The 19,702-nt window shown below is 36.3% G+C and overlaps 1 protein-coding gene across 1 annotated transcript in view; it reads right to left on the bottom strand.

The window, feature by feature from the left end:
• The window catches only part of fkbp16 (FKBP prolyl isomerase 16), a 47,883-nt gene that overhangs the window by 5,142 nt on the left and 23,039 nt on the right, over window positions 1-19,702 (bottom strand). Inside the window, exons 4-6 of the mRNA XM_088080599.1 lie at window positions 6,993-7,210; window positions 323-504; window positions 17-94 (exon numbers count right to left, since the gene is read on the bottom strand). Of these exons, the coding sequence (XP_087936725.1) occupies window positions 17-94; window positions 323-504; window positions 6,993-7,210 (478 nt within the window). The remainder of the gene's footprint in view (window positions 1-16; window positions 95-322; window positions 505-6,992; window positions 7,211-19,702) is intronic.

The following is a 19,702-nucleotide window of genomic DNA, read 5'->3' on the forward strand; positions in this document are numbered from 1 at the left end:
GCTCTCGAAATCTCACCTTGGTGGCCGGCTCCAGTTTCAGCGCCCTCTTTAGCACCTCCATTGCCTCTTTGTATTCCCCCATGTCTGACAGCAGCTGAAAGAGAGCAGAAAACCCTGACAGTGTGAGCAGCGCTGGTCCCATAAATTAAAGCAGGCAGAGAACAGATAGCAATAATGTGGCGGCTTTTTCTCCCTATAAAATAATTATATCCAATCCCATATGAAACAAATTTTCTTCCAGGAACTCTGCCTGAAATAATTATTTATGGGTTGATAAGGATCAAATGAGATGCAGTAATAAAACGACAAAATTGGCGCTCACCTTTCCCGTCCTGAAAAGGGACTTGACGTTGTTTGGCTCAAGGGTCAGGACGTCCCGGCTGGTGTGCAGCGCCTCGTTGTACTGCTCCAGCTTGAGCTGAGTGGTGGCCAGGTTGTTCAAACATTTCACCCGGTAGTCGCGCACCTCCTCCTCCTCTGCCTTCACACCGCCGTCGCCACAATCTGTACAGAGAGATATGACCTTTGACATCTGCTGTTCTGTGGACATTTTATTGAGTCTGTTACAGTTTTTCTCTGCTGCTTTGGCTCATTTCTTGAAACAGAAATAACATTCTCAAACTCAAAGTGCTTTTTTAGAAACAGCCTATATAGTTCAGCACATCACCTTAGCTCACCTGCAAAAGGCAATTTACCAACATGTTCCAAGGGATCCATATTACTGTGATGCCTGACAGATTTTGACATTTGAATGGACTGTTGTGCCTGTGATAAGTTACACAATGAAGTTAAGTTTTGGAGGGTACAACTATTTGACTGAAAAGCAAAATGATCACTTTTGATCAGCAAGATATGAATTGGTCACTGTGCAAACTGTTGACAATTGTATTTACTTATTTGCAAAGATGTGCTGAGACATTTGCAATTTGTTGGAAGGACTGTGAAATTCAAATCTGTTGTGAACACTGGCTTTGGCTTTTTTGCACATGTTGATTTGAGAATATTCATTCCCATTAGAGATGTGAGCCAGAGCAATAGAGAAAAACTAAAATACGGTAGACTCAGAAACACTTTGACAGAGATCAAATATCTAATCTTGGAGAGGACTATTTCAAAAATCCTGCAGACAAAAAAAATATCTGGACTTCTTAAGTCCCAGCGGGTGTTGTTAAAAGCATATTTCATGATTTTTTTCCTTTTTTAATTCATTTGGATATTATATTCCTGTCCCTGCTGTAACAACAGCATGGTTTCATCACTATCAGAGACCCACCCGATTATGTCCACTCCAGCACTTCTCAGTGAAAAATTTTTTTAATACTTGGCAGTATGATGGGTGATAAAACTGGAACAACATCGATGTGCATGCACATCTATCATAACAGTTTATACGAAAAATTTCTGATTGAATTATGTCAAATCCGTTTAGGATGTGGTTCCAAGGTTGATTCTTTAGAGAGAGATTCACAAAAACAAAACGTTTTTATGCAAAATGGAAAACATACTATACTTTGACATGCTATAGTATGACTTTTTTATGCTATTTTAGACGACAAACTATAGTATGACTTTTTTAAAAAAAATATATATATTTTGGACGACAAACTATATTATGACTTCTTTTTAAAAAAATATTTTGGACGACAAACTATAGTATGACTTTTTGTAAAAGTTTGGATGGCATAACATAGTATGATGTTTTTATGCTAGTTCAGACAACACACTATAGTATGACTTTTTTGTGCTATTTTGAATGACATACTATAGTATGACATTTTTATGCCATTTTTGATGACATACTGTACTATGACGTCTTTATGCTGTTTTGGATGACATACTAGAAAATGACTTTGTCATGCAACTTTGGACGACATACTATGCTATGATGTTTTTATGCCTTCAATGACATACTATACTATTACATTTTTATGCTGTTTTGATGACATTCTATACTATGAAGATTTTTTATTTTGTTTTGGACATACTATACTATGACTTTTTCATGCAATTTTGGACATAATCTTATACTATGACGTTTTTATGCCATTTTAAAAGACATGCTATACTGTGAGGGTTTTATCCGGTTTTGAATGACATATACATTGAATTTTTAATGCTGTTCATACAACATACTATAATATAACATTTGTATGAAATTTTGGATAACTTAATGACCTCTGATTTTTTTTATGCTGTTTTAGACAACATAGTATACCATGGCTTTTGTATGCCACTTAGGATGCCATACCTGTCCAAAATGTCCAAAAAAAAAATCATACTATAGTATGTTGCCCAAAAAACCATAAAAAAAGTCATAGTATTGTATTTTTTTCAAAAGGCATTTAAAAAAATCATAGTGTAATATGCTCATAATTTAGCTTATCTTTAGAAATAGCACAAAAAAGTACTACTGTACTTGTCTTTAACTGAAAAAGCCACAGTATAATACATTGTCAATCAAAAAGCCATTGTATATTTTGTCATTCAAATGGCACAAAATATCATAATTTATTGTTTTTCAGAGTAAAACAAAAAATTCATGGCATTGTTTTGTTTAAAATAACATGGCAAAGTCACACTGTATGCACCGAAACCATATATGAACAGATTTAATCTTATTTTTTGGTTATATCCAGGATTTTTTAGTACACACTGATTGTTTGGATTCACCAGTGTTTTCTTATTTTTGCTTTTCTTGGATGACGAGTGGTCCAAAGCAAAAATGTGGGTGGTTAAGAGCATTTGGTGCATCTGGAGTTGACTTTTCTCTTACCAGAAAATTTAAGAGAATGTTGCTGCATTCTTGTGCTTTTTGGAAGACATTGGACCCAATGTCTTCCAAAAAAACACAAGAAAATCATAGTATAGTATCTTGTTAAATAAAGCATATGGAATTTGTATGTTATATAAAGAAGTCATAGTATAGTATGCTGTCAAAAATGGCATAAAAAGTCATAGTATAGTATCTTGTTCAAAAGGGAAATACAAAGTCATATTATAGTATTATGAAGAATTCAAAAGTCATTATGAAATATGATTACAAAAACTATATGCAAGTATGTTGAATTTCTTTTTAAAGTCAAAGTATAGTAATTTAAAAGTCATAATATAGCATGTGTAGTATTTAAAAAATATGCAAAGAGTCATAATATCACATATCAAACAAAAAAGAATAAAAAAATAAAAAATAAACAGGTACACAGGTATACAGTAGGTCAAAAACTGCAAAAATAAATGTGATAAAAAGAGTCATTGTAAAGTGAGTACAATGTACAATGAAATTAGTCATTCTACATAGTGCAAATAAATGTTTAAAAATTATAAAAGAATAGTATGTATATAAAAACTACCTCATATCCGTAAATGTAAACTTATAGTACAGTGTTTCATAGACAAGTACGTATGTCAAAAAACATATTAAAACAAAACACAAAAATGATCAACATAAATAGAGCATGGTGTGGTATGTCATGAGAATATATTTTACAAAAAGAAAAAAGTCAATGTTTAATATGTCATAAAAAAATGTTAAAAATGCATCTTAAAGGCGACTCGTTAACTTAACTGGCTCAATTTCAGCATGTGCCCCATTTGTGCCAGCCAGCCCAGTTTTAAATTGGGCCCACAGCTATTGTCTTCTTTAGCTTTTCTGTTTAATAAAGGTAAAACAGTTCATAAATATAGCCTACAATGTGTGATATTTTTTTTAACCACAATATATGGACTCATAGAAAGGTCACTTATGGCCCATCAAAAATGTGTTGCTGTCTATTGATCTGCAGAGTCTACCTAATGCCTGAATTTTCTTTTCTATTCTTTCTTTTTTTAATTGCTCACGACATTTCATGGTTTGTAGCCCAAAACAAGTAACAGTGTGCAGGTGACTTTAAAACTTCATAAAAAGGTAGTGACATGGTGACAGACAATAAGCAGCATGCCTCCAAAACGAAGCTATGAAAACTGTGGACACCAAAATAAAGCAAGTCCAAACGCGAAATGGAAAAAGCTCACTGCAGAACAAGAGTAGAACTAATGATGGCTTTCCCTTTCACCATGGCTAGCAATCACGGAAGGAGAGGATGAGGATGAAGAGCTATGCAGAGCTGAACTGTTTTCTTTTGGAAAGGTAGGTACTAGTGGATCACTGAGTGAGCTCACCAAAGGATCCACTTTTCCATTACAACAAAATTAACGTGACTACAATAGTAGCTTTCAGTGTACATATGAGTGACAGGTGGAGGGGACAAGTTTGATTGGTGTATTGATAAACAACAACACAAAGTATATTTTTAAAAAAAAGGTTGGATGGTATGGTTTGACACAAAGACTTACGGTAAAAATTAGCCACACACACGCGCACACACACACACAGCAGCAGCAGCAATGAAGTTGCCTCTCAACATTTGAAAAAAGTCATAAAAAATATAAAAAGATGTATAAACTAATCAAATTATATGTCATTAAAAATATATAAAAAAACAGCGGTATGTTGTCTAAAACACATAAAAAGTTATAGTATAGCAGTCATACTGAATAACATAAAGAAGTCTCACTATAGTATGTCAAGTAAAATCTGTAAAATAGCCAAAGTATAATATGTATTTCAAAATAATATTAAAAGGACATAGTTAAGTATGTCTTAAAAAATAAAATGAAAAAAGTAAAAGTAAAGTATGTTGTCATTGTTTGTTGTCCAAAATAGCACAAAAATGCGATAGTATACTTTGTCATTGAAAATTGCATAAATAATTCATAGTATAGTAGGTTGTCAAAAATGGCATAATAAAGCCTGAGTGTCTATGTCATCCAAAATATCATTAAAAAATTCATAGTACAGAATATCATTGAAAATGGCACGAAAAGCTCATAGTACGTTGTTCAAAATAGCATGAAAATATCATAGTAAAGTATGTTGAACAAAATACCAAAAAAAACACAATAAATGCCATGGCAAAATATGCCTTTACAAAATATAAAAAAGTAATAGTATAGTTTGTTATCAAAAATGACATTAAAACTCATAGCATAGTTTGTCATCCAAAATAGTAAAAAAAAAAATGTCATAGCTAACTATGTCTTTCAAAATATCACAAAAAGGTTATAGTGTAGAACATCATTGAAAATACCTATGAAATACTTTCAAAATAGCAGAAAAATTTCATAGTTTAGTTTGTCAAAAAAGTATAAAAAAGTCTTAGTATTTTATGTCTTCCAAAATAGTACAAAAAAGTCATAATAGAAGATATCATCCAAAATAGAAACATAAAAATGTCATAGTATAGTAGTCATACAAATCATCTAAACAAGCAAGAATTAAAGTCATAGTATAGTATATTGTCCAAAATAACATTAAAAAGCCATAGTATAGTACGTCATCTAAAATAGCTACAACAGTCACTGTATCATATATAATCCAAAATAACACTGAAAAATAAAAGTAAAGTATGTCGTCCAAGAAAATATGATAAAAAGGAATAGTATAGAATGTTATCAAAAAGACCAAAAATAGTCATGATAAATGCTAAAGTTGTTATAGTATAGCATGTAATCCATAATAGCATAAAAAAAGTCATAGTATAGGATGCTGCCCAAGATAGCATAAAAAAGTAATATAACATTATGTAATCTAAAAAAAACTTAAAAAAGTCATAGTATAGTACATCATCTTAAATAGCTAAAGCAGTCATAGTGTAGTACGGAAGCCCTAAGAGGACAGACAGAAACTGAGAAGTTTCTTTTTTTTTTTTTTACAAGCCGTTTTCTCAATATAACGAGATATTATCTATGGAAGCCCTAAGCGGACGTGTTTTTTTTTTTACAAGCCATTTTCTCGATATAACGAGATATTATCTCGTTATAACAAGATATTATCTCGTTATCTCGAGAAAACGGAGTTTGTTTTCCTGAGATATTATCTCGTTATCTCGAGAAAACGAACTTTGTTTTTTGGTCTTTGTCTTTGTTTTTTTAAACTTTATTGAATGAACGTCAGAAGAAGAAGTGGCGGGTGGATGATGTGACAGCAGGTGCCGTGCGGTGTTCAGCGCGGACAAATGCGTGCAGGTTCTCGCCCCTGCACGTACCAAAAAGCACCGGAGCAACAGTATAATAATCTAGTTATGATTACTGATGAATTTGGGTGATGTGTTCCTGTAATAATCATCTTACCTTGCGCATTTGTCCGCGCTGAACACCGCACGGCACCTGCTGTCACATCATCCACCCGCCACTTCTTCTTCTGACGTTCATTCAATAAAGTTTAAAAAAAACAAAAAACAAAAACAAAAAAAAAAACAAAGTTCGTTTTCTCGAGATAACGACTTAATATCTCGGGAAAACACGTCCGCTTAGGGCTTCCGTAAATTAGGGCTTCCGTAGTCAAGTCAGAAGGTTTACATTTCAAAGAAAGACTTTTTTTCTGGTCATCCTGTCATCCACTAATGACGTGATCTGGATGTCCTGATAAACTCCTCTCTTCAGCGCCACACTCTGCTCCAGGATCATTAATGCATCATGAAGCAGGCCGTGTTTTTCTCTTCATTGTTCAACTGCATTTTCCCTCTCGGGTCCACCCTGCTTCGCCAATGATTAGAGTGATTAAGGAGGTGGAAATAATATGAAAGTTGATTAGCTCTGATTATGCAAAAGAATTAAGCAAAAACATTTCGGGTGGCTCTCAGCTAAGAGAGCTGTGGCTCTGCATGATGATGCTGCGATTAGAGTGATGGCAGACCGGAGGAGGGCACTGGACTGTTATGTCATTCTGTCCTGAGACTGATGTTGAAACGTTCTGTTGGAGGTCTCCATCCAATGTTCACTGTTTCTGATGCATGAGTGTGTGTGTGTTCATTTTGATCTCTTTTCTATTTCCACTTCCACCTTTTCTTTCAGAGAAGATAATGCTCACATCAGCTACTTGAACACATTCCTGGCACAGGTGATGGTATGGAAATATTTTCCATGAATAAATTCAGATTTTGATGCTGGCTTACCTCTGCTGTGTGTGGTTAGCACATCCAGAGCCATGCAATAGGCTCTGGCAGCCATGCTGTATTCCTCCCTCTGGAAATGAAAGTTTCCTCGCTCTCGTTTCTGGTTGCCGATGCGGATGCGGTCTGCGATCGGCAGAGTTAATGGATCCGGTTTCTCTCGGACGTCCAGCAGCTGGAGCTGGTAGAGTAGAGGAGCCCAGGCTGGAATATCAGGCTCCCTGTGTGTAAACAAAAACAAACACACAATCAATATTAGGGCTGGGAAATATGGAGAAAGTAAAGAGTCACAATATCATGATCAAGTACCTTGATATCAATATTGCAAGGATATTGCAGGGCTGACTACTGGTGTGCTCAAAAAATATTGTCACTAAGGGCCTCATTTAAAAACTGTGCCTACTCACATTTTACGCAGAAATCTGTCATTCATCAAAAATGAATTTTTTCATACTCTGCAAACAATTATAGAACTGCCTCAGACCATGGGTACAAACAAATGATGATGATGATGATAATAATAATAATAATAATAATAATAAGAATAAGAATAAGAATAAGAATAAGAATAGATTTTATTCATAATGCCCGTTACTTTTGACACAAATCTCAAAGTGCTACAAGATAAAAGCATTAGATTAGCATAAAAAACTCGATAAAAAACAACCAAAATAAAAGCTTATTAAAAAGTCATTAATAAGAAGATAAAAGCAAGTAGAACAGCCAGCGAGAAGTCGCTTAAAAGTCAGACGTTCTGCTAAAAAGAAGGGTTTTGAGAAGGCCTGGCTGTCTGAGAAAATGTAAACAAACACTTTTGAACTAAATGAAGAGCATATTAAAACCGCATTCATTAAAAAAAGGCTTTAATAGACAATATCTAAAACCAATTTACTAATTTCACAGTGAAAGGCATTTATTTCATCCTCTGCCTTTCATCCTCATCAGCCAGTTTACAGTGGAGTATATGAGACATGAATCTGCTGTCATGATGGCTACTCCCACCACTATTAGTGCCATGAAATTGTTGTTATTATTAACAGGGCATGGAGATTTTGGATCTCCCTCTGAGCAGGCGTTAAGATGTCATATCTAACCTTGCTGGCAGAGGCTGCAGCCTGTGCGTTCAGCAGAGAGGCATCAGAGACCGTCATGTTTCAACGTGTTTGAGAGTGAGAGCAGCCGATCAGCTGTTTCTGACTGCCGTTACAGTCACAGACGCTTACTGACAGTCCGACACTGGTGGGCGTGGCTTTCATTTGTGCGCAGACACAACTTCACTGCTTTCTCCATGATACAGCTCAAGGTCAAACGGATGTCCTCATATAGAGAAAGGGGGTGTATCAGTATGCTAATTGTAGACAGCGGGCACAAGCCTGTCAGTTAAGAATGATTCTGATTCACTAACATATACAGTAAGAACAAAATCACTTTGTACTCAGGTGTCATGATTCCAACGGTAACTTTGCGATCACACATGTTTTATGTGCAGAGTAAGAACGTTTCTACACGCATGAGACCCAAAGACATAAATTAACATGAAAAGAGAACTATCTATAAGTCAAATGTCAAAAGTCAACTTTCTGGGAGTCCTTTTAGATTTAAAATAATTTAACGACACCAGCTCCCTGAATTTCAGTTCACTCTGCAACAAATTCCAGGTTGATATTCCATCAATTTAGCTTAAAAAGCCTAGGTCACCTGAAGATGCCATTCTTAAACCAGTGCCGTCTCCCTGGGTGCGTTCTGAATCGCATACTGTTTCTTTACTTTTAGTATATACTATGGTTGACCTTGCAAAGTATGTACTGTTGCATGCAGTATGCACACAATCAGGACATACTATTTCTTCATAACACTGCACCCTGAACTTTGACCCTCTTTCTTATATAACTATTACCATGGAGATAAAACAAATTGCCATTCGTCAAACTCAACAGAGACGGAGGTTAACTCAGAGAGCTCTGCTTTTGCTACTTAACAACGTTTAACCTTTAAGTTATAACTGGATACATTGTGGATTCTAACATTATATATTAATTTTATTAGCCTACATATGCTCTATCATTATTTTCATTTATTTTTGTTGGTGGTTATCTGTATTATTTATTTTGTTCACTTAATGAATATATATTGCTATTATTACCATGTGACTGGTCATCAGTCCCTTGAATGCACTGTCATTCATCATTGTGGCTTCTGTCACTTGTCACCCAGCTGTCAAGATGTAAGGAAGCTGCAGCTGCGCAGAGGATTGTGGGTAAGAATAGCCAGAAAAACATGTTGGCTTGCATACTGCAAATGTGGCCAGATGTAGTAGGACATCCTGGTATTTTTGGCATACTGCATTTCACATACTTCATATTGGGACATACTAAATATTTTTCTGCCATACTAAATAGTATGATAATATGGGTAACAGGCTCATCTTATCAAAAGGGACTCAGGACAGGTGTGCAGAGCCTCGCTCTGTGCTCACAGCCTGGGAGCATGAGAAGGCCAGATGGATGGATGCGCCAAAAAGACGATCAAATGAGTCAGGAAGAGGGAAATATTAGAGCACCGTTTTTTTTCAACAAATGCTGCTGATGGAGCTTTATGAGGAATAAACAGCAGTATATACTTAAAAGGAAGTAGGGACTATGTCTGTATTATCAGTAGGTAAGATTTAGGAAAACTGACATAAACTGCATTTCTAGAAAAAAACCCCACATATGTTTGCAGTAAAAAAAAAAAAAAAAAAAAAATTATCTGTCTACTATCTCTCTCTCTCTCTCTCTATCTATTTATATATAGAGAGATAGATAGATAGATAGATAGATAGATAGATAGATAGATAGATAGATAGATCGATTATTTATTTATATTATGTCATAACACGGACATAATAAGAAATACTATGTCCATGTTATGACTTATTATTATATTATCATTATTTATTATGACTCATTGTCATGTTCTTCTGCAAGTAACCCCACTTGCTTCTGTTTTGCCGTGTTTGTCAAAGAACTTTGTAAACTCTGTTTTAAAGGTGCCATATAAATAAAGTTTTTGTTATTATTATCAATATTATTATTAGAAGCAGTTGTGTGCCCAGTTAGTATAGTGCTTCTCCACCAACGCACTCAAATTACAATATAACACGAAGATGACAATAACCAGCACAAACTACCATTTTTTGAACAGACAAATTATGTACACTAACAAAAAAAAGTTTGCTTGCAGTTTGGAACATAAAACAGCAAATTTAACTGCACACCACAATCTACTCAGTCCATCACAAGGCATGATGGGAAATGAGGTGCCGCTACAACACAGCCTAAAGTCTAAAATCTTTCAAATGAAGGATGATCATGAATAAAATGAGGATTGACTGAAATAGACTGGCCTATATTGAATAATAAAATTGCTTTTTAAGACAGTAGATTAGTGATGAGATGGTAGTGGTGAGACATGATTTTTTGGAAACTTTATTTTATTTCATCTAATTATGTTCTTTGTGACTAAATCAAACATATTCTCGTATGTTTGGTCACACTGTGAGAAAATCGTCTGAAACATGGGACAAAAGTGAAGGTAGGCTGTTTTATGGAGCTGTCTTTTTGGATTCTTTCACATACAGATGAACTAAGCTAGACAGTTATCCTGCCATGGAGCAGACTAGTTAAGTGGCATAAGTTACCATAGTTACTGAGTGGGGAACTAGCGAGACTTATCAAAATAAGCCAGGCTTTTCTTTTACCCACCTTAATGGGATACCCCTCAGGCTGAGGTTGCAGAATACCCCAAATCCCTTTTCCCAATTTTTTGTCCAAGCGTTTGGGACAGAGAGCATAAAGAGGTCCTGAGAACACAATAATAGAACAGATAGAACAGTCTGTTCAATTCAGAAAATTACACCACTTTGCCATAATTCAGCTTTTAAACCAGGACAACGCTCATGCCATGTGATGTTATCAAAAATCTAATAACATATCTAGTCTCATACCTCAATATCGATATAATATCAATATATTGCCCAGCCATGATCAATATCATCACAGACAAGGAGTAAAAAAAACTGAGAAGTGTCTACGCGCTGATCTCTCAATAATTAAATAAATCAGTGAAGAAATCAATTTGTTTCCAAGTGTCAGTTTTAGGAAAAGCAGAAACAAGATAGTCAACAGTCTGCACAACAAACTTAAAGGGACAGTTCACCCCATATCTAAAATGCTTATTTTTCCTCTCTAATGTATTTATCAATAAAGATTGTTTGGTGTGGTATCACCATACAAGATAAAAGACCACCAGACAGACAACTTTTTGTCTGAAGGGGGCAATTTGTTTGAACAGCTTGCTATGTATGCATATAATCACTAGAGACATAAATAGATTAGTAATAACAGAAATAACAGAACAAAAAAATAAAAAATATTCCAATACTCCAAACAACAATTAAAAAAAATTACATTTAAAATTGCAGATGGGATAAAAGATTTCGATGGCGTTAGTCTTACAAGCAGGTCGTGATTTCTGTAAAGAAACATTGCTGTTGAGATTCTCAAATGTATTTTTTGGCACTTTTAGTATCACAATCTGATTGTCATCTAGTTCCATTATATTTGAGAAATGGCAGACATCTCTATGGCTGATATCTCCAACACTCAGCAACTCACATCATTATCTAGATTGATAAATATCCCTTTAGATAAGGAGGAAATATGCATTTTGGTTTTTGGGTGACATTGTCCCTTTAAAGCTTTGTAACAAATGCATGAAATTTGATAGTTATGTTAAAAACAGTGTTAAGTTGGGCTGGAGGTAAAACAGAAATAGCCAGATTCTCATGCTCAGACATTAATGGTGGCAATTTAGATGTGTCAGCTCTGGGTTTATCAAACACTACGAGAGAATTGAGGAGGTCAATTCCTCCAAGTGATGACTGAGCTAAGCAGAACATTTTCCATCTTAATCTGAAGTTCAGACTCTCCCATCAGCACTGAATATTTAAAGTTTCGTTGCATGTCCACTAGCTGAGTGTTTCAAAAGCATTTCAGCAAACACGTGCAAACACTGAAAAAACTGTAATATCAGAATAAAAAAGTGCAAACTGAAGATACACAGTTTTTGATGCTACATTTGGGTTCTTTCAGTATCTGTTACACTTCAATGCATCTGACAGCTCACACACCTTAAGATCAACACCTCTGCAAGACGTCTGAGTGACTCCGGCTCATTTAAAGCAGACAAGAATTTGAAACTGGTATGAACCTGTGAGCCGCCAACAGCTTGAGCTTACTCAAGAGTCACTCAGAAGGAAAGTTAATTTGGTTTTCAATCATCTGGCTCCTGTGACCACACTGCACACAATGGGCCATTATCAGTTACTCTGTGAAGGCTCCGGTTCCAAAGGTGTGTGTGTCTCCAAGTGTGTGAGAGGGGACAAATAAAACAACAGCTTGACGACATTTTTGGGAAGCTGATTTTCAAGTAATCTACGGTACTGGTGGGAGAAGAAAAAAAAAAATCTAGATTGACATGAAAAGGAGCAAACTACTTTTTGCATGTTGCTTCTTTAGATTGGCTCTGTGCTTATTTGCCATTTTAAAATTTCACCTGCTATTTAGTAAGAAATTCAACAGGTGCACTACAAAATGTCAACACGTAATACTAAACTGCAACCATTATTTTACCATGCAATATTTCAATAATAATATTAGGCTAAATTTTACAAGATAGAATTTTGAGATGAATATCTGAGTAGATATAAATTCTGCCTGTCTTAATAAGGGAGGGGAGGGGAACGGGGTGGTGCAGGAGGACAGCATGATTCATGTTTAAAAATGTTTACAAACAGTGGTGGAGGAAGTATCCAGATAATTTACTTAGGTAAAAGTACTGCAATCACCCTTTGTACATACATTTTGCGTTCATTCTATTCTATTTTTTTATTTTATGTTTTTAAATTGCTTCTAGATTTTTATCTTATGTCTTATACTACTTAAATACGATATTTTGTATTCTTCCTTTATATTAATTGTTTTGCACCAAAAGACCAAGTCAAATTCCTTGTATATGTAAATATACTTGGCAATAAAACCGGACTCTGATTCTGATTGCGATCACACTGTTAAAATACAGTACAAGTAAATATGACCATGGACTTAAAGTATTAAAAGTAAAACTACCCAATGCAGACAAATCTTGAAACATAAAAAAAAAGACTAGAGATAATATTGAATTAATTTTCTGTCAATCAGCTAATTGATTAACTGACTAAATGTTTCAGCCTTGTACAAAATTATGGGTAATGTAAATGATATAAACATCATATTTCATAAACTATTCTCTTGTTTGTTTGTTTTTGCAAAAACATTGATTTGTAAAGTAACAAGTAACTTAGGTTTTCATAAAAATGTAGAAAGTAAAAATACAATATGGAGAGGAAGTGCAAAGTGGCATGAAAATAATAGACAGCAGTAAAGTGCCTCAAATTTGTACTTAATAATAATAATAATAATAATAATAACAATAATAATAATAATAATAATAATAATAATAATAATAATAATAATAACAACAATAACAATAACTTAAAACAAACTTCAAACAAGGCAAAGCATAAGCAAGAAGGGTTTCTCACAGAGGCAACATAACAATAAGAAACAATAATGCCAAATTAAGGCCAGACAAAAGAGGGAAACAATTACAAAACAAAAATAACAGTAATAATAATAACAACTCATACCAATAAGAATAATTCTAAAAATTCAAAAAATATAAGTAGTAAACACGGAAATAATAGTACTAATAATAGAATTAAACACTATCAAGACGGAATAAAAGATAAATTAAAAAACACTAAATAGATGACTTAAGTACAGTACTTGAGCAAATGTACTTAGTGACTGCATACAAACAGGATGGGTTGTTTTTCACAACAATAAAAACCCCACATAAACCATTAAAAAAAGCTAAATCCCTCCGCTTTAAAGTGGATCCTGTCAGTTTAATAAACTCCACAAACAGAAGGAAGTTCAGGGTCCAGCTGATCCCACCCACTGACTGTTTGCTGCAAAGTGATACTGGGAGTTGTGTCAGGTCATGAATTATTCAAACTGGTTGTGTCAATGAAACAATTTACGTCTGTCTGATAAAATTAGTCGTATCCTTAGTCACTGGGAGGCTGTGTCAGCAGGTGGGATCAGATTACCCTTTCACCTCTCCTCTCTGGAGATCTCGTCCCCTGTCACAGGAGTGTGAAACCAGCAGCTGAGCTGAGGCCTCAGAAACCTGAGCTGGATCCCTACACTCAGCACTGGAGGAGGGAGTGTTTGGAGATGCTATCGTTTAGGGCCGTGAAAAAGTAGATGCAGGTTTTTTACAGGCCGGCCTGAACTATTTCTGACTGCACTTTAGTTCCGCCAACTTGTTTTTGCACACTGCTGCATGTTTACCGAGGATCAGACAACCTCAAGAGCAACAGAGAAGAAGACAGTTAATTCATTCGTGAAGAACATACAGCACATGCTTTGGGTCGCAGCAGGTTAGTCTTTCTAAAAACAAGCTGCACATCTGACCACGAGAGGCAGATCCCTCCTGCCTGCTAATGTCATGCGTTTTGCTGGCGTACTGAGAATGTGACACCATCACCAAATGATCCACTGCACAGTCTGTACAGCACATGGACTCACTGGAGCTATTTGTTGCCCCTGCACGCTTTTCTCGACTCTTATCTGAAAATATTACACAATATTCTGAAGGCTATGCATTATGTAACGCTGTGCGGTGTACAACAATAACACACACAGTGTCCTGCCTGCTGCTAGTGCCTGACTCCAGATTAAATGGACTTGTGTGGATTCACCTCTGAACCCACTTTTGTTTTTAAGTTAATGAGAAATGCACACCAAAGGTTTGCTCGTACTGATTTCTTTATCAGAGCAGACACAGTGGAATGAGAAACCTGACTCTAGGAGTGTTTCACAGATAATGTCCCAAATCTGTGTCTGAAGTCATGAGTGTTGCTTTGTAAATAACACAGCAGCAAAACCCCTTACTCATTATCATCATTAGATATTGATTTTGTCTGTCATACAGCGGAAACACTCCCTCTTTGCTGCTCATGACTCACACACATCAGGACATTTTAGATGAGAAATGATGAGTCATTTCTTTTTAATCGATGCAGGCACAGCTGCTCGGGTGATAACTGAAAATGTGCCACGTCAAAACTCCATGAATCCTAAATGATGCATTATCCTAAAGAAAACACACACACGCACTGACTGCACACTGCCTGAAAAAAAGCAGATCCTTCTTTCCAAGCAGGATTTAACAGGTGAGATTGCAGCATTATGTCAATAACCCTTAGAGACTTTCTGGCGCATTTTATGTGCTTTTCATTTTTCATTTTAGATAATTTTGGATGTGTTCATACATATGGCATACATTTTGGCAAGATTGCATATTTTTGTTTAATCTTGGAATTTCCAGCTCAGCTCCTACAATAAGTCTAAAATACACTGTGGAAACTAAATTGTTACATTCATACTGTCAAGTGCAAAAAATGCTCCACCCAAACCCATTCAAACTGCAGTTTTTGATCGCACAGCCATCAAAGCATAAAGACATACACTGTATTATTTCTGGGTGTCATTCTGGGCTTTTGCCTCTGAATTTGTCATTTTTACTGTTTTCTACCTGATGACATCCTTTTTACCATATTTGGCAAATGGAGAAAATTCACGCTTTTTCCACTAGGTGCTCTGTCACCATCAATGTTGTTGCTAATCATTGACATATTGCAGGCTTTGATCATGAAAAAAAAATCTACTTAGCATGTAGTTTATTGAAAATAATTCATTTTTTGTGTTGTTGCTGTTTTTTTTCAATTAAAAACATAATGGCATCACGACAAAAAACGGTCATATAAAGGGTTGAAATTCTGAAAATTAACGTTTATTTAATACTTATGATTAGGACTGATGTTGGTTGAAAAGTAGAAAATATTAACAATGTATCATATTTTTTAAAGCTTGATTTTGAAAAGCACATTTTGTGTGCAGAGTTATAGGACTGTGTGTAATATTAAAGGGTTAAGCTCAGCAGCTGAGCAGAAAACACTGCTGTATGCAAAACACTGAGGAATAATGTGAATCCCTGAGACTTGAGCATCCATCATGAGCATTAAACAAAATGGGCATGACCAGTGAACTGTAGAGTGTAATCTGAGATGCCAGTGTGCTGACAGATCTATAAGGTTCACCGTGTCATGTGGGTCACTGGTGATTAGCACCGCACCAGCGTGCTGCTACACTGAGCTCAGCCAATGAGCCCCAGGGGCCTTATTAGTGCAAACAGGAAGCAGAAGCTGGTCAGCAGGGTGAGATCCCTCCGCAAGATCCCAGTGAAACCTGAACCTGCAACTTTAGCCCGAGCTGTCCTCACTCTAAGCCGGCCACCCTCACTCCTCTCAGCCTCACTCTGCAGCTCTTACACACACTCATCACACAGCATGATCTTCACATTCATGAAAACTGAGATTCTTTTTCATGTTTTTGTATATTTTAATTTAAGAAAATGTTTAAATATTTTATTCACCATGCTCCGAATATAACAAAATACCAGACTCAGCTTCCTTTTTAAGCTTCACCACGAGATTCAACAAAAGCTTAGTCATGCTAACCATTTTGTTATGCTGCAATTATGCTGAGGTCATGCAACGCTGGCAGTTGAAACAAGAAGTAAAGACTTTTTGCGTAATATTGAGACTACAAAAACAAGACTGATATCATTAGAAAGAAATGGCTTTCTTGAACAGGCTGTCGCCTAAAACTGAATTTATTTTGAAATACTGGGGGGATATTTTGAGCATATCTGAATGTTTTATATCATAATTATGACCTAGCCAAGTTCTAAAAGTGTGTTTATTGGTTAAAAACCCCAAATACCCTTCATTAACATTTCATTTAGATGGGGCGCCCAGTAGCTCACCTGCTAGAGTGGGAACCCCATGTACAAAGGCTATGTCCTTGCCACAACGCCCACAGGTTAAATTCCAATCTCAGCCCTTTGCTGCATGTCATCCCCTCTCTCTCCCCCTCTCATGCTATCTATCCTATCAAATAAAGGGTAAATCCCCCACAAAAAAATCATTACCATTTCATTTCTATGTCACAGTGCTATGGTGTAAATTGTTGATGTAGATTTATTTCAAAATAAAAAAGCAATGAGGTATTTTTTGCTCAGTTTAAAAGCATAATGCAGAGAAGAGCCTCTGCTGGTTGCCTCCTGACCCGCAGCAGAGAGGAGGTCAGAGAGAGGAGACACAAGGAGGGTTTTTTAAGGCTCTGAGACTACAGCAGCAGGACGGAGCCTGAGGGCTAAAGAGATCAGTGCTGAGCTGACTTAAAGATATGAGACAAATGCTGAAGCAGCAGTTCAGGCGGCACTTAGAGACAGAGACGGGTTTAGGTGGCCGGCTACACTCATACAGACTTCCTCCATGCTGATGTTTACTGCACGACATTTTGCACGAAAATTTTGTTAAAATATTTAACTTACTTGATTTGATTACCTACGAATCCTGTAAGCACATTTATTTATTTATTTGTATTCATTTTAAATTAATTCCATTGCTCAGATTGCACAAAAAGTAGTGCTATGATGTTGCAGAAACAGAGATAAATACAAATGCAAGTCTTACTGTCTGATTGTGTAAAAGGGTAAATGTTTTTATTTCTATCCATCTAACTCAGAATTTAATCATATGTTGATGTTGTCTTTATAATGCAACAGTTGTTTTTCAAAAATTAGATGAAAGAAACCACATTATATCACATTACTTAAGTGTATAACCCCTGTATTGTGATAGTACATAATAGAAATATGTATAGTATCACCAGATACTCACCAATACACAAACTTCATGGCAAACAACATACTTAGAAGTGTCCAGTTAGAAATGTTAAGTATTCAAGCAAAGGCATCAAAACAAGTTATATATTATGACAAAAATGTATTGGAATTAGAATACAAGTATGCATCAGAACAAAAAATAACCATTAATTAGCAGCTTTATTTCTATTGCAGCCACCACACTAGCTGTCATTATTTTCAATCCAACGCCACATTTAGGCGTGTTATGGAGCAATAATGGAAAGGTGAGCCCCTTTTACATGGGAGCAGCCACGTATGAGGGATTTCTGGGAAGTGATAGTCCACGATTTCACAGAGGAAGAGTTATGCGATGCAATAACACCTCTTGTAGCGACTCTTTGACTCTTAAGGCTGGTTTCCATAAACCCTCAAATTGTGCAAATTGAAAAAAAAACCACACAGAAACGTTTTCACGCTGGCATGAGGTGGTATTTCAAGCGATTCAAAAAAGGCATATTTTGCAAAACTGCAATAGAAATACTATTCACAACACATTCGCCGTTCTCAGCCAGGAGTGTTTTTTAATGTCTGTTGTGGGTTCTATTGCTTGTATTTTGTAAAGGGATCCCATTAAAAGAGGAGTGTTCCCACTCTTCTTGCGTTTGTATGAATGATGTGATAAGGACAGCAAGCTTTTCCCCCTGTGTCATGGGAGGATATGCATTCATTATAGATGAATCTGATACATGTGTTGTGACTTAGTAAACTTCCTCATTAAAGTGTACGATAGTGCCGCTGACTCACCCTGTTATCTGTTGAGCATGCCCCTTGCTGCTCTGACTGAAAGGAAAAACTCCCACAGAGGGAAAACAGTGGTCACTTTGACGTCATGCTCTCCGCTTTAAATGATGGAAAGGCCAGCGATGTACCTCAAACTGGTTTCTATGGTTACAACCTCAGACAGTGCACTCATATACTGTGATAAATGTGGTGTGCAGCTTGTATGATAATACCAAATCCAAGAGGATTTATGAGGTTGTTTTTTTTTTTTTACAGCAGTGAAAACAGGTCTGCTGCTGCTGCTGCTGCTGACGCTCACTGTTGTGTCTGTTTTGACTCTCGGATGGACACACAGCACCAATACAGTCGTGCAAAGGAGCTTAGCTTTAATCCTGCCATTGGTGAGACGTCACAGCTGTTTTTCCTCGCTTGCTGCCATTCTAGTTAATTTGCGGCAAAGCAGCCTCCCAGTACAGCCGGAGATCTAGAAACGAACAGTGTAAGGCCTTTCAGCTGCTGCCTCGGCAGGAGCTTTCCTCTCCTTTTTGTTTTTATTTCCTCCTCCAGCAATGAGCCAGTGAAACTGTGCTTGCAGGGATCAAGGGCAGCTACTGCCTACATCCTGGCTGCTGAGCTTCTCAAAAGTCTCCATATAATGTAGAGCAGATTGCCTTAGCCTGTTAAAATGAATCCAATCTCAGCCCTGGACTACCTGCAGGGTATAGAGTAGCTGTTTAAAAGCAGGGATGTGCAGTTGCAGGGCCATTTCAGAGAGACTCTTTGGTTACATGACTTTATTAAACCGACTTAGTAGAAAAAGACCAGAAAAAGACCAGTAGTTATCTTCAGTAGGAAGGGTGAATGCCACTACCAGAGCCTTGTGTAAATGGGACTATTTGAAACATGAGGGTGGGAAAGCAGAAAACATGTGAAAACACCATTAAAGGTGCAGGACTCTTTAAAATTTCCCTCAGACGGTCGTGGTTTTGCAGGATGCAGCTTTGCACGCTTCAGCACGCTCCTTGACCATCTCAGGCTGTGCTCTAAGTGCACTTTTATACTTTATATAATAA

This window comes from Plectropomus leopardus, chromosome 7 (genome assembly GCF_026936395.1).
Source record: "Plectropomus leopardus strain MGB_pleo_1.0 chromosome 7, ASM2693639v1, whole genome shotgun sequence".
NCBI lineage: Eukaryota > Metazoa > Chordata > Actinopteri > Perciformes > Serranidae > Plectropomus > Plectropomus leopardus.